General features: G+C 45.9%; 1 protein-coding gene and 1 long non-coding RNA gene across 2 annotated transcripts in view; both read right to left on the reverse strand.

The window, feature by feature from the left end:
• Window positions 1-8,813, reverse strand: part of LOC142574303 (uncharacterized) — a 35,343-nt gene extending 26,530 nt beyond the window's left edge. Inside the window, exon 1 of the long non-coding RNA XR_012826487.1 lies at window positions 8,600-8,813. This is a non-coding gene — a long non-coding RNA (uncharacterized LOC142574303). The remainder of the gene's footprint in view (window positions 1-8,599) is intronic.
• Window positions 8,814-11,242: 2,429 nt separating this feature from the next.
• On the reverse strand, window positions 11,243-15,942 carry LOC142574887 (uncharacterized). The gene is made up of 4 exons (XM_075683885.1): window positions 15,651-15,942; window positions 15,217-15,383; window positions 14,375-14,517; window positions 11,243-11,318 (listed from the first exon to the last, which is right to left on the reverse strand). The coding sequence occupies exons 1-4, from the start codon at window positions 15,940-15,942 to the stop codon at window positions 11,243-11,245; spliced, it is 678 nt and encodes a 225-aa protein (XP_075540000.1).
• Window positions 15,943-16,153: the final 211 nt, after the last annotated feature.

Genomic DNA, 16,153 nt, shown 5'->3' on the forward strand with positions numbered 1-16,153 from the left:
GCTACCGTTACGTAGAAACTGTGCTACGATGCACCGACTTCATGATCGCCCAAGTGAATTATGTTTTAACATTTCTTTGGAGTAGAAATGTCATCGCCGCTTTCAGATACACCACGCAACCTAGAGATAGCTACGTATGAGTTATAGCACTTAGGCTGCAAATGGCGTCACATTCTCTGTGAAGTGAAGTGATTTTTAAAGAGAAATGGAAGAGATAAGTGCAGTGCCGTAACTGTCTCTCACAGGAGGACACCTCAACAGCATTGCACGGGGAAAGGGGTGTGGGGAGAAAAAGATGGAGATAGTGACCGGAAGTAAAAAGGAGAGAGAGACCGGAATAGCAAAAAAGAAAAGACGACAATGTACCATCCGGCTAACGCCCGTTGAGTACCTATGTAGAACCGAACAATCGGCATTTATAAACCCACGTGAAACGGCTGCAGTAGAAATAGTGCAATTGTCGCCATTCGTTTATGTTCAACATTTTCGTGCTGTTGTTGACACACACACGGATGCTTGGGTTGTAGACATAACTATTTAATTTACATAAAAGCGTAGGTCCACCTAGCACCGCTCTACAGAACCAGCACCACTCTACAGAAATTGGCAGAAATAGAAAAATTTTGCGAAACCAAACTATCATGTTTAGAACTCTGTAACTCAGCAAGGAAAAATGATATCACAGTTCTGTGAATGGCATCTGATAGTACATCTAAAGCGCACAAAATATATATGTTTCAAATGAATTAAAAAAAAATTCAATAATATGGAAATACAGCTTTTGAAGAACCCTAGTAAACTACGTAACAAACTCACATGAGATATAAATTGACATAATGAATTGACCCGATTTGGATAATGTAATGGATACCGTTTACAGAACCGCGATATCTGTTCTTGATGCAAACACAATAATTTATGAACATCGTGTGTATATTTGTTTCAAACTTGCAAATTCCTTAAAATTATTTAACAATGTTCAAGCCTTAAATAGAAATTCCGCTTCCTACAGTCACTAGAATTTAACTGTTTCTCAAATGCAACAAATTAATTAAAATTGGTCCAGGGGTTATCTCAGAAAAGTGTTTTTGCGTTTTAAATGTATTTGATTAGGCCACATCGGAGCTGGGCCCGAGCTATAGCTCCCTCTAAGAGAAATATTGATATTGCAGTTAGGAATGCTTTTATAACAGATGAGAACATCCAAAAATGACTCTCACACCAATTGCTATAGTGCGTGACATTTCTTGACTTGCTTTGAGAAAACTGAAGCTGGCATTTAGCACAAAACAATGCCTTTGAATTCGCATGTTTTCCCACTGAACAGACTCAAACCTGGTAGATTAACCGTCTCACACTTTCTGGTAGTCTGTACAACAGTCGGAATTGCAGAGATGTAGAGTTGAATATGTACCTCTGAATGGACAAAGCCGCATGAGTTTACTGAAGCGTTCACCCTCGGTGGCAGCACCATGCCGAAAGCCTTATTTTTGAGTCAGAAATGGCGACACGCCGACGTGTTCTTGCTGGGTGACCGCACATGACGTGAACATGGAGATTTCTCTCACTTAAGTGTTCTGTTTGCATTTATCTGAGACTAGGCATGTCGCGAAATCGCGACAACAGGCTAGAAGAGGTTAAGTACTTCTTAAAAGACCACATTATCATTTCATTTGGGGACAGTACCAGGCTATTACGAGGCCCTTCCGACAAGCCCTGCATTTAGAAAAGGCCTACCACTGGCGCCACCATCCGAACTTCGTCAACTCATTTATGTTGAGCCACCAAGCCGCGGTGCAGTTTCCCAGCTCCTCGGCAATCAAAATTACTTATACCTAGAAGCGGCCGTTACACCCAACGCTCTGCGTCGCCATACTGTTGCCAACAAACGTAGTTGAAGCGGGAAAGGCCGCAGGGTAATGAAGCACCGTAAACGTAACACCAGTCACAAGCACAGCGACAATTACATTGATTCCAATAAAAAAAAGTCGCAGTTTCGCCCGAAAGGCGAAGCCTCTATTGCGATAGCAAATTAATGTACAGCTATACGAAGGATAGTAGTTTTACGGGCCATATAAGCTTGTAAACATAGGCATACTAAATTAATTAACAATCATGGCGTCACGCGCGCACAAGCAAACATGAACGCATCTCACTCGACGACCGCGGAAACTCGCTGTCAAAACGCTGCAGCGAGAAAACGCAGCAGCAGCAGCAGCAGCAGCGAGCAAATTGACAGCGTTGCGCGGACTCTGTACCCGTCGCAAGTGGCTTTCAAGATGCAGTGGCCCGATCGGGCGTTCTGCTCCGCCCGGAGTAGGACGCTCCCCCTCCCTACCCTCCACCGGAAGCCTCGCGTGCGACGGAAGGTGGCGCGCTTCCTCCCTGCTTTTGTCCGTTGCGTGCGCGAGATTGAGGCGAGATCGCCGGCTGACCCTCGCACGCTTTCGCTCCCAGATACAGCATACGCGGCGGCGATTGTATCGCCCTTGGACTTGATACGGAACCTCACGGCGACGCCAACGACAGAAATGCGCCTGGAGTGTTCACGTAATTGCTATCGATATAAAAGTAAATTGGGCTTCGGCCGACTTGTCTAAGGACTGAGTCGAGACGCAAATATACACGTCACCAACGTTATCCTAAAAACTCCGAAATTTAACATATTTGTTGTAAAATTGGTAAATCTGTCGTTATTCCCAGGCAACGCGATGGTCGAGTTCAAGCAACGATAATCATGAAAAGAAAACTAGCGCTACCATAGAGTAAACACGGTATATACCCTGTAAGCTATTAGAGCCCATCATGTACTAAAACTTCGTTCATTTTTTGGAAGCCAGCTCAGCGCTGCTTAGTGAGCCATCATAGTTTTCATCACGTAAAGACCCCAGAACGAAAGCAGGCGTTCATAATCACAAAACTAACTTCTTTTCTAATGCGTTAGCATTCTTTTAGTACTCCACGCACTTTCTAGGGGCTATCTGTCTATGTATGTTTGTTTGCATTCAGGTATCTGTGTTTGTATTTAATCATATTCCCGCCTACCTGGCTCACTGGGTAGTCCATGGTCGAATGGTTAGCGCATCGGACTGCTGTGATGAGGTAACAGGATTCTGAACCAAATATCGGACATGCTTTGGTCGCTGAGTATATGTCAATGCGCACATACAGGTGTTGTATATAAACGTAGCTATTTCACGCCGGCATGGTTCACTGGAAGCGGGACTGGTGTGCAGGGCTGTTCGAAGAAACTCTTTGATGCCAGCTTGGAGCACAGGCTATGTGCCAGTCCGTCTTTCCTGGCCTTCAGTGAACCTCTTTGAGGACAACCTGAGTCAGTCGGTAGGTGCCAGTGGATGTGTGCCGCTCTTCGATGTACACCCACGAACAAAAGTACATGGACTACGGGAGCGCATCGCGAATTCCATCGACGTGCCTTCTGGCGGTACGGCACCTGCAGTCGAGAACTAAGCCAAAGCCCCACCATGTCTGACAGCGTGGCATGTTGCTTTCCCTGCCGAGGTTAGGTTCTCGTCAACTTACTTTTCTCTGCTTCGTCGCATCTGCGCAGTCATTTCACTGAGTGGCTTCGGCAGGGCTGGCTCGCACGTCCGCCGCGCTTAGGATTCCATCAAATATTGTGTGGCTAACAGCCTCCACTGGCGCCTTTTGATGACTCGCACATAATTGCTTGCTCCCTACGGCGGCGTTATATAATCGAAAATGCTTCCCACATTCGTTGCCGTGTAAGCAAGGAAGATTTTGGAATCGATGTAGTTTGTCGCCCAAATGAAGTGCGACTGAATATCAATGGTGTCCGTATGTACCGCCTAAATACTAAGATAATAGAGGCACCGTGCAGCCATTATCTTCTAAAAACTGTTCAACGAAGGCGGCAGCAAGTAATGCGCGGGCGGGGCCTCCTGCACTACAGGGGAAACATCGCCACGGGCTGAAATATAGGAATAGGGCAGTAATATGCATCACGCTGGTATAAAGTTCAATTCACGTCTGGCATTAGAAAGTACATTACGTTCCTTAACTGGGCGAAGATGACCGCCTAAGATTCATTCATCCTCTGAGTATTAGGGTAAGCTGACGTGCTACTGTTGCTTTCAGATACTATATTGTTGATACTCTTTCGCACTTCACCTGCATTGCAAGATACGCCGATTGGAAAACCATGCTTCAATGCGCGGCATCAGCTATTGGAATCGTTTCCGATTATATAACGCCCCAATAAGAAGCAAGGCATTCTGTGTGATCCAACAAAATTCACGAGAAAAGGCTGCGCGCTAACAGAAGAATCGCAAAGCGCGACCGTTGGGCTGGCTAGCTCTGCCGCACCGGCTAGACGAAACAGCGGCGATGATGCGACGGAGCAGAACAAACGGCACCCCGTTGACATTTCGTCGAAGAGAAACGTAACCTCGGCAGGGAAAGGAACATGACGCGCTGTCAGACATAGTGGGACGCGCATGCGCACCGGTGCTTTGGCTTCATTCTCGACTGCGGGTGCAGCGCCTCCAGAAGAACCGCCGACGCAGTCTGGCGCGCGCTCCCGTGGTCCGTATACTTTTGCTCACGGGTGTGCGTCTTTGACGGCAACTTGGGTATGTGCTTGGAAATGTGAAACTCTACATGACGAAAAATATTCCCTAAATTTCTTCGATGCTGAACAGAATCGAACCCACGTCACAAAGGTTCATCAACACTTAAGAAATATTTACGCTCTTTGGAGCTTATCTCGTCCCGCAACAATAATCGTCATCTGTCTTGCCCGTATTTCCTTTAACTCTGCGACCGCGGCACTACCAAGTCACGAACGGCTTGTGCGTTCTCGGCGTGACACAGTATCCTTGACAGGAAAGTAGCGAGCGCTTAGCTTTCAAGAAAGGAAACGCAAGCAAAGCATATGACGATTATTGTTGTGCGACAAAGATGCACCCCAAAGAGAGCAACTGTTTTAAGAGGGAAGAGTAGCAACCTGACGCATTTGGAGGCTGCGCCACAAATGCACTGATTATGTGCCGCTTTCAATGAACATCCTTCTTTCACGCCTGCTCTTTAACGAGCTGCGTCATGAGTGCACTGGATATGTGGCACTCTTCAATGAACCTCCGGCCGACTTGGATCGCTGAGTATTTACCACTGAATGGGCACCAAACGAGGGAACAATTATCTCGGAGGCCGCTTGCGGACTTCTCGGCAGTACCATTAGAAGGCGCAGAGTGTGCAGAAAAAAGAGCGACGGAGGTGCCCCGTTTCCTCATGATGTATTTGCCAGCGTTCGCTCGCAGCCTTGCATTTTGGAGGCCAGGATTCGCAGTGGTTGATCTGGATGGCACCGAGTGTTCTCACGGAAGCGCGAAAGAGGAATCCCGCTGCAGTACACACCTCTTACGTAGCTCGTTTCGACGGTGGCAACACATTGTGTCACTATGTTGACTCAATTCTAAATGCATTACAACGTCGGCAGTCATCGTGAGATGGGTTTCGCCACTTTTCTTGCTCGCTTATACCCCGTAGAGAGCGAGTGATAGGAACCACTTACCCACCTGCGTCTCAAACATCATTACATTTCCTTATTTAAAGCTGCCATTGATGACTATTCTACACTTCATCATGTAGCTATGCGCATTTAATCTTTCATAACCATTCCCTTCTTAACGCCATTGGTCGTTGGACGTACCGGAATAAACAAATAATTCGTGTTCAAGCTGGTTTCCCGGTTTACACGTAGAAGCATCTCTACATTTTAGATGTATCTCAGTAAGGAAATCAAAGTTGTGCCTAGCTAATGGCTTCCTTTGCAAGTGAAGCGTTATCAAACTACGGCAGAAATTCAAACTGCTTCAGCTGATAGGCTAAAGCGCATTCAAGATGAAGCTTTCTTTGTGTATTTCCATTACATCCTGAAAAGGTGGCAGTTCTGCGTAGATGGCCTAAGAGACGACTGAGACGTGATGTAGAGTCATTTTTGTAAGGCGAATAAATTAAGTTTTGCACGCTCAATCATAGAACTTCTCGTTCAGCTGTACCTCACGCAAGGATAGTCATTAAAGGCCATTAAAACCATTAAGCGGCCGAAAAGGGCGAGCGTGCGGTGTTAATAAAAGCTGCAGGTCCTCTTATTGTGGAATTTCATGGCAGGTAAAATATGAATGGGAGAGGGAGTTAAATTAATCTGTAGACTTGGGATGCTGCCTCATCAAATGTTTCTTTAGCCTTCAAGTGTTTTCTCTGTTGTATTATAACGCATTCATTTCCGAGGTCAGATTCGACAAGTTGAGTTAGGAGCAGGACTGCATGCCAGTTTTTGTAGAAAATTTGGTACATTTGAGTCAGTGTCGGAATCAAGCCCGGGCCTACGGGTGAGAGTCGAGCACGCTTCTCTGACGCCACGGTGGCATCACGGTTCCGGGTGACTAAAGGTGTGCCTAGTGCATGCGTTATAGCACACGTCGCAGTCATCTTGCTGTGACGTTAGAGTGGATTAAGGTGAATTAAGGTTGGTACAAATTAAAGCAAGGTGCATTAAAGTGGATTAAGATTGGTACAAATTAGAGAAACGTGAATTTCGGTAAATTAAGGTGGATTAAGGTGGATTGAGGTTGGTACAAATGAGAGCAAGCTAGATTAATGTGAAATAAGGTAGAAAGGACGCGTGACTGTATGATCTCAAGTATTATGGTCATAACCAATTAAATTGAGAATTCAATGCTTTCGCATCCAAATGATCTAAGGATACTTAAGTGAATAAATTTTTTTCTGACTTCAAGTTGTGAATCTCTGACACGTCTTCCCTTTGCACTCAGTATGCGTCCTGTGTAAATATATTATGCCCAGTTGATTTTACCAGCAAAGGCATCCCTCCAACTGCATGAGCACGAAGAAACGGGACTCTTTGAAGACTGGGCAAAGAAATATTGAGGTTTTCCGTATACCGCGTCCTCCCAACGTCACCCTCACGTATCGGCGTAGCAGGACATGACGTTGATGTGCCTTGTACGCAGAACATTTTCCGTTCATTGTCGTTTAGATGTTGCGTGACCTCCAGCGTTCGTTGTGGTCTCCACTAACTGAGGCTACCCTCGTACATCGGCATCAAATAGCACTCATGCGTGATCGCCACGTGTGTACTTACAGAGTCTAGGTGATGTTGACCATTATTGCGTACTGCAGCCTAATTTTGTCACTAAACGTTAGTCTTCATTAGGTGCACTAAACCATGAGTGACATTTCACACAACGGCCACTGATGTATTACTGCGCAAAGACATAACTATAGAAGGGAGCTTTTTCGGTTCCTCCTGAAACTCTTCCTTCACTGAGAGTTTGGGAGTAAACGGCGAGTCCTTTGGCCAGGCTAGTAGAACCAGCTGATATATAGCGTACAACGTTCTGTGCTCTGTACAACCCTACCTTTTGTTTTAGTCATGTCTGTGTGATTTTGTATACATGGCCTTCAGTGAGTCCAAGTGCTGAGAATCCACGGAATTTCATAAGTGAAGCTCGGGTGGACCATTTTTAGGCAGCATTTGCTACGCTAGGCTAGCTAGCAGCTAGGAACATCGAACGTCGACCAGATCTCGAAATTTGTCTTGTTCTTCCTGCTAGCTTGCACCTGTAATCTAATACAAATAATATGTGGTGTTTACGGCGATTGCAACGCATCCATTTGCGGGTAATGTTTCCAATGGGCTATGCTAAAGTTAGTTTTATGATAAAGGGAGGCGATAAATCTTTTGGTTCACTATCCGTTTTGCTGTGCATGTCTAGTTCACGGAAGTGTGTAAAGTGAAGAATTTCATATGAAGCGTTAGCTACAGCAACCAGTGAAATAAGCGATTTAATTTCTAATTCAATGTTTGCCAGTTTGCCTAGGGCTCGGGCACTTTTCTTTTGTATGACTGAGGTGCATGAACGTTAACTTAGAGTGCGTTGCCATTTTTATTGCAGTCCTAACCAGTAAATACAATAAATATACAGGCGCGCCACCTGAAACACACGCGAAGAAAGAGGGCGGGTCGTACGAGCGCCTCTACATCCGTGTTCAAGGTTGCACTTCTATAAATTTAGTGAATGTACAGCAACAAGCCCAGATACGAGTATTGCAGTCCTACGCAGTCCCGCACCTATGGTGACCCACGTTGGTGTGTAATATATTTGTTGAAGAGAGGCACATATGTACACATTGTCACACACTCATTGATCCAAGTTGATCCTATGGTTGGTTTCGAACCGTGTTACCTCAGCAAAGCAACCCGCTGCGCTAGCCATTCTACCACAGGCTGCCCAGTGACACAGGTAGCTGGGGGACATACATACATACATACATACATACATACATACATACATACATACATACATACATACATACATACATACATACATACATACATACATACATACATACATACATACATACATACATACATACATACATACATACATACATACATATACAGACAGCTAGACAGACAGATAGACATACAACCCCCTGGAAGTGCGTGAAGTACCCTCAGAATGCTAACGATTCCAAATGTAGTCTCTGTAATGGCATTCGTCCCGTAAAGGACACGTGCAGCGATACTCACATCACAATAACAGCGACAGCAAGAGACACAACTCGGACACTACAGAGACGTGACATCTTAAAGTCGTAAGCTTGCCCTGTTCATAAAGCTGGTACCAAAGTAGATCGCATTTAACTTCGTCTTTATATACTGAGTAGCGGTGACATCAGCTTAGGAACCACGTCAAGAGGCTGCTACTTTATATATTAACGACGTATAGTTCTGTCTTCCACGAAATTTTAAGAGCTAGAGAAGAATTCGAACAACGAATTTCACCTCGTATGTGCAAGAGGTATGCGATGACGTTAAAGAAATTACATAATACCAGGAACCTCTTACAGCTCAATAGAAAGTTTTACCAGCTTTCTGAAAGGCTGCATACATTTATTCTCTGAAGGGTTTTCTTTAGTGCAAAAACATACGGGCATTGCATATGTGCAATAAACCTTTTACAGAAGCGACGAGAGAAGGTTGTGTGCACCAAACATAGTTGGACGAAATGTTTCTTCACGCAGCTAAGGCTTTACCCTCATTGTTCCGAGCGCAAACATCTGCGCTCGGAACAATGAACAATCCAAAAGGGACAAAGATCGAGATATTGGTGTGCGTGTGTGTGCGCGTGTGCGTGCGTGCACGTGTCTGCTTTGTGTGACTTCGTGCATTGGTTGTACTACTGAAGCAAAATTTTACAGCGAAGCTTTGAATACGATTTTAAATTTTTAAGCATGTTAAGGGCCAGATTTTGCGGTTTTCAGAAACACAAACCACTCAGTAATGTTTACTTGGAAAAAAGAAATATATCGGCAATAATAGCCGCAAAGTGCCGTGACTTTTTGAAGTGCGTCAATTAGGGGATAAAATATAATTGCTCAACCCACGTTTTTAACCCGTTAAGAGGCACTATATGAAATTCTTAAGAAGGCTACCCGCTTTTCTGAGAGGACTGAAATATGGCGCAGCATTCATATTTAAATGAATTAAAATACACTCTGTAGGTGGCGTGTACCGAAAATGTGGAGTGAGTATGTTAACTAGGGTCTTGATACATACTGAATACTAGACTTCTGCAAATTTTCATGCCGTATACGAGGCATGCAGTCACTTTTCACTGGTAGCCTACGTGGCACGAGAGCATAGCGTTTATATTTTTATCAAGTAGGAAGCATCTTGTAAGTAACGATTTCATTCTTGTCATTCATATCAGGCGTGCCATGCAGGACGCGCCGATTTGGCGAAACTCGGAATCTTCACGACCCTTGGCGACACCCCAAGATGGAAGACGTAATGGTACCAAGACAATATTTGCCCCTCAGCACGCCTCCAGCTTCATTGGTTTATCTAGATGCACACTGGGTGGCTATCAGCCCGTGGGCGCTGCTTTATGGGCGGTCGACAAAGTGGGGCTCACGTGATCATACCATCGGTGAATGGTCAGTGCCTTATTTCACTTGGCTGTCTTTCCACCAAGCGTACTACATGTACAATTAAGTTATAAATGGAATGTATTTAGTACAATATTTGTAGTCACTTTATTGTGGTTTACAAGCCTTTTAATGTTTACAAGATGTATACTGTATATGTATTAGACTAAGCTGTAATTGATTACGTTTCGCGTTATACCACGAGGCAACGCTGCGGTGACGTCAGCAACGGGAGAGCGTGGTGCCAAAGCAGACAGTGTAAGAAATCGAGGAGGCAGCGTATACAAACTCGTACAACGAACTTGCAGTGCGCGACGTAGTGATCATGCAGACTTGACGATGGCCACTATTCCTTGTACAGTTCTGTTCCTCTGTGTGCAATCTTCCCGTAAGACTGCCAATAGTTTAGGCGGTCTGTAAGATCGCCACTAACTGTTCAATGGCGTAATGCTGAATAAACAACTTGTCCGGTGTTGCTTCTGTGGGACTTCTTGATTCTGTGTTCCCTCTGCGTGACTGTGAGCATCCCGAATATGACATGCAGTATGCAAAATGAAGGCAGCCTAAACTTCAATTTTATTTCCTTAAACACCCCTCACTGGGGGTATTATACATAAGTGGTGGAGTTTGCAAATATTGTTTATTCTAATTAGTGGCCACATGAGTTCCATGAACAATATTAGTAATAAACTTATTAGCAAACGTCGATGAACAGGTGATTTCGGCGATGTGACGAGGCAGGCCGTTCCACTCGGTTGATAATCGGCAAAAGAAAGATGCAGACAAGGTTTTAGTATGGCAGCGTGGACTGTTACTTGCAAGGATGGCGTCGACGATGACTCTCTCAACCAACACAGTGAAGGAGGCAACAACAAACTGCAGATAAGTATATTTGCACTGTTTCATATTTACCATAATAAGATCGCATGAATTAAGTCACTGTCGTAGTAACGAACTGAAAGTCCTGCAGTTTAAAAGGCACTGAGGGACCAATGTGCCTATGTGCTTTCCCATGCATGAGGGCTTGCGAAGATTTAAAATTGATTGCGTTTGCCCGAGTTTCGAAGGCAAGCCACTTCCCCCAGATGGCATATATGCCATAGGCAGAAGCATCGCGGAAAGTGAGCTCGCACCTCCCAAGCCAAAGAAATTTACGTCGGGGTGCCATGCGTCTGCTCTTTAAAAGGAATAATTTGTAGCGTTCTGGAAGAGGTATCCCGACGTAGCCAGGCCGAGCAGCGAATTATCCGGGTGCTTCACGGGCCATGAGAGTGGTAATCTGTGGAGAAAGCAGGAGGAGGCTCTCAACGAACGTTGCCCTGCAAAGAAAAGTGCGACAAGTTGGCGACGGTATTGGTCCGAGCTCGTCGCACAAATCAAACGGGATGCAGTCGTGTCAGAAGCTGGCGCGTAGGTTGCACTGCTATTATAGTTATTTAAGGAAAAAGACGCTGCTGTTATCGGTCTGCCCTACGCTCACAATGTAATGTCTCGTTATCGTTAATTCATTAAATGTTGACCAACTTAGTGCTGCAGGGCCGTGTTGTCATAGTGGCTTTTGTTAGCTTTAATTCATGTTGAATACGTTACAATAAACGATTGAGAACAATTGTTGTGGCGACTAACTTTTTAATTTGGAAATTTTCAAATTACCGCCTCCTTAGACACGTTTAACCCTCAATTTCAGTGGCATAGGTGGTGAAACGCTACAGGGGCTCGGACGGAGGCTGTTGTCATTGATTGGCCGTGAATTTGCCGTCGGCTAGGGGCCTTCACTGTTTCTGAGGTACCCCACGCAAGTAAGTACAGTACTGCGTATGCAGTTCAATTCGATTTGTTCTATCTCTATGGTGAAAGTTCAATCCTTAGACTTCATAAAATCTTCCATTTCCACTCGACTACAGCTAACACCATATGAGTAGTGCCGAAAGCTCCATTAGCGCACAACTGTAGAGCTTGTACTCAACTCAACATCGTACCGTACGGTTTAGCACTGCCATACTTTAAGACTGTTCCGTTAAAACGGAAAGAGTGAGAAGACGATAACATAGAGTTAATGAATGGAACATTACAATGGTACGAACACAAAATTGAAGCAGGATGTAAGGCACCAGGGCAACACGTAGGTAAGTTTTCTGAAATAACAAAGCATCTGATAAATGAAAAACGTGAGTCTGTAACCCAGAAGTACGACAGAATTCATCAAACTGGCAAGGCTAATGGACAGGAAGATTATTAAGGATATTTAAAAAAACAGTATTGGAAAGAGCAACAAAAGAGTGAGGCCCAAACAATGACACGTTCCTTTCCTTCGAGCGCTTCCTAACCTTACGTGAGGCCTCCTTACAGCGAAGGAGCGATGGAGGAAGCAAGCGTACTATGGAAGCTCCCTTCGCCCGTTCTCACGTAAGAAGCGGCTGCCGCATGCCTGGGTTCGAGATTATCGCTTAAAAACTTTACGCTAGCATCATTATTCAATGAAGAAATGTTGTATCGTCGCACAATTTTTAAATTGAAGATCTAATATAGAGATGCGTGGACGCTTTCTTCTAGTTTTGTTTACTAAACGCAAAAAAATACCACATCATAGTGCAAAACTTGATGTGCTCCAGCAACGCTGGCACGCCGGCGTCGTGCAACGCGTAGCAACGCTATCATGCCACACGCGTGACTGAAACGAAGATGCCTGGCAAGACGTACCGTGCTTGCGCTCCTCCGCAGGTGAGCGACAGCGCGCATGCGCAAGTAAGCGTCACGTAGCTAAGCAGTGAGGTGAAGCGCGTGAAGCGCCCGTGCAGGGCCACGAACGCCGTGAGGACGCATGAAGGTAGCTTCGGAGCTACCTTACGCTGAGGAAGCATCAAGGAAGCCTTCACCGAGGGTCCCTCAGTAAGGAAGCTTTCAGAGTGGCACAAGGTGGCCTCACCGCAATGAAGGCTTCCTTACTGAGGTAAGGAACATTTCATTGTTTGGCCCTGAAGAATTCAAGCAGCATGACATTTGTGGAAAGTGACGCTCGAGCTTCATTAAAGCGTGAGATGCTGTTCTTTTCTTTCGCAGGCGTTGAGTCTTCCGTTTTAAATGTATTATATGCCTGCTCATCCATGGTGCAGATTTGGCCGTTCTCTTTGTCTTATCAGGTACAAAGTTACGTAAGCAAAACTAGCACACATTCTTAAACTTGTTCCAAAGAACAGCAGCATCATCGTCAGAGAAGTCGGCTAACTTCTAATGTAAGTAGTCTAAAATGGCAAGATGATCGGCATTCTCAAAATCCATCACTCTTTTAACAACTCGTGTATTATTCGTACATTTGCGAGCGAGTGCAACGCAAACAGATTCGACTTTACGATCGGATAGGCCGGAATGTACAGACACTTCATAGTCATTGAGGCAGCGATGAAGAAAAACCAAATGAGGAATAGACCAAGAAGAGTTGCCTACTCTTGTAGGTTCACTGACAATCTGAGTGAGGTTAATATCAACATAATATCAAATATAGCATTGTCATCGTTGACAGAATGGGCACCTGATAGCAAGCGGTTCCACTCAAGGCTTGGAAGGTTGAAATCTCCAATCCCAATCAACTTATATTTGTTGTAATGAACCATATGATCCCTTAGCTTAACCAGCAGATCCGGCATCGACCCTGGTGGTCTATATACAGCATACAATAAGAAAACATGTCCAAATAGGTTAACCTTAAACACAACATTCAACATCATTTAGGTCTGGAAGAAGAATGGCTTCTATGCCCGATTTGATGACGACAGCGACTCCTCCACCTCTGCTTTGCCTATCTTTGTTTGCGTCGCGAACAGACGCAAAGAAGTGTGCGTCTTTCACCATCGACAAGCAACAACCAAAGAACCTTTATTATCAGAAAGCAGCGGCTTTTATAGACCGCATCACGAGTGCCCCAGCGGCGCTGTAACTGCTGACGCTGCCCAAGCTGGCGAGCTATATTATCGCACATCTTCCTCTCTCTCTTTTTTTTGTAGCCACTTTTGTTACGAAGCTTGAAATCGTTCTGGAGGAACCACACACCTTCCGCTTCGTGTGTGATTGTGACAGAGATCGTTACACTGTCGCGCGCTACTTCTTTCATCATCGCCTATTTCTGGTGATTCCGCTGTCAGTTGCGTTGTTCCTCGGCTGTCTTCTGAACTAGTCGGAGGCAGCGGGACGAGATGAGTGCGATTTCTGCATAGAGAAGTTTCCCCGGAGTCGACCCAGTACGACCTGGGCTCGTCGGTGCTTCCTCGAACAACTCCTTCTCTTTGGAGGTCTACGAGCCATACGTCTGTTCCTTCGGACAGTTCGGACAGATCGCGCACTCCGTGGCGTCGGTCGTAGTCTCTCTTCTGGCGCTGACGCTGCGACCTCTCGAAAGCTGCCAGTTCTTGGAAGTCTGGTGTCCGGGGCTGGAGGCTTTCGCTGGACGTGGGCAGGGCCGTGCGCAGTGGTCTCCCCATGAGCAGCTCGGCGGGGCTGTATGCATTCTTTAGTGGGCTTGCCCTGTAGGCCAGAAGAGTTTTATAAGCGTCAGCAGTTTTCTTTAAGGAGCCCTTGATAATTTTCACGGCGGACTCTGCCATTCCGTTGCTCTGATGATAATGAGGGGGAAGATGTCACGTGTTGAAAGTCGTACTCTGATGCAAACTGAAAATTCAGCGCCGAAGGCTGTTGAGAATTGTGGCCCATTATCAGAAACAACTACTTCCGGAATCCCGTGTCTGGCGAAAATGGATTTGCAGTGGTTTATTACTGCTGAGGAAGTCCGGCTATTCAGCGCTACGATGAATCCGTGATGATCAGCCACCATTTTCCCTCAAGAAAGAATAAATCCATCGCAATGCGCTGCCATGGCCTATCTGGAAACTTAGTCTGTTGCAGAGGCATCTTTCGGTTGGTGCTCTGCTTGAGGCAGCTGTGGCAGTTCTTAACAAGTCGTTCAATGTCCGCGTCAATAGTTGGCCGCCAAACTGAGCTCTTGGAACGTGCCCGGCACTTCTCAATGCCGAAGTGTCCCTCGTGAATTACTTTAAGGACGGCCTGCCGTAGTGTCGATGGGATCACTATCCGAGAGCCGCACATGAGCAGGTTTTCAACAAGGGCAATGTTTTGCCTCACATTCCAGTAATGATTCAGGTCAAACCCAACGTCTCGACGGCTTGGCCAGCCTTGTGTACACAGGTTGATAAGAGCTTGACATACCGGGTCTTGCTCTTGCTCCTGGGCGATAAGCTGTAAACTCGGCGCTGTTACTGGGACTGATGAAGTCACCAATCGCAGATAGCTCTGGATCTCGTCCTCCAGTTCCAGGGATTCCGTTTGTGGAAGAGGTGGCCCAGAAAGCGCGTCCGCCACCGTCAAGTCCCGGCCTGGAACATACACAATGTCATGTGTGTAGCGCATCAGACGCATGCGCATTCTTTGTAACCTCGGTGTTAGTTCGTCAATTCCTTTTGACCCAAACAAAGATACGAGTGGTTTGTGATCTGTCTCGAGGCTAAAGCGCTTTCCTACGAGATAATCACGGAACTTTTCACTAGCCCACACGAGGGCAAGTCCTTCTTTTTCAATTTGGGCGTATCGCCGCTCGGTGGTTGTAAGAGTTCTGGAAGCATAAGAAATCACTTTGAATTGACCGTCTTTTTGCCTTTGGCGCAGGACAGCTCCAAGACCGTATGATGAGGTGTCTGCTGTGACCACTGTTTCCATGTTTGAATCATAGATTCCCAGAACAGGGTCCGATGAAAGAAGAGTCTTCCACTTCTTGAAGGCGGCTTCCTGCGCGGGACCCCACACAAAATCCTGTCTTGAGCTCATCATGGACGAAAGAGGCTGAAGGACTTCCGCCATGCGGGGCACAAAGCGGGCCAGATAATTTGCCATGCCCATCACGCACCGTAACTCTGTCTTGGACGTCGGGTGTGGCATTTCTGTCACCGCGTCAAGCTTTTGCTTATCAGGACGCACTGCGTTGTTCCCGATTGTATGTCCCAAAAATGAAATCTGCGTGACACTGAATTCGCACTTATCTCTGTTCAAGGTAATACCCGCTGTGCGGAGGCGGTTCATCACTGCCCGAAGCAGCTCGTCATGCTGCGCCTGCGTGGCACCCCAAATAAGCACATCGTCCATCTGGCAG

Source organism: Dermacentor variabilis, chromosome 3 (genome assembly GCF_050947875.1).
Source record: "Dermacentor variabilis isolate Ectoservices chromosome 3, ASM5094787v1, whole genome shotgun sequence".
Lineage (NCBI taxonomy): Eukaryota > Metazoa > Arthropoda > Arachnida > Ixodida > Ixodidae > Dermacentor > Dermacentor variabilis.

What these genes read in the sequence shown, in the direction of transcription:
- LOC142574887 (XM_075683885.1), bottom strand. Translation starts at nt 15,942, where the DNA reads ATGCCACACCCGACGTCCAAGACAGAGTTACGGTGCGTGATGGGCATG. An exon ending in AGGAGCAAGAGCAAGACCCG is followed by an intron (nt 14,518 to 15,216) that starts GTATGTCAAGCT and finishes TCTGGCCTACAG; the next exon opens with GGCAAGCCCACTAAAGAATG. An exon ending in AGCTTTCGAGAGGTCGCAGC is followed by an intron (nt 11,319 to 14,374) that starts GTCAGCGCCAGA and finishes TTTTCTTTGCAG; the next exon opens with GGCAACGTTCGTTGAGAGCC.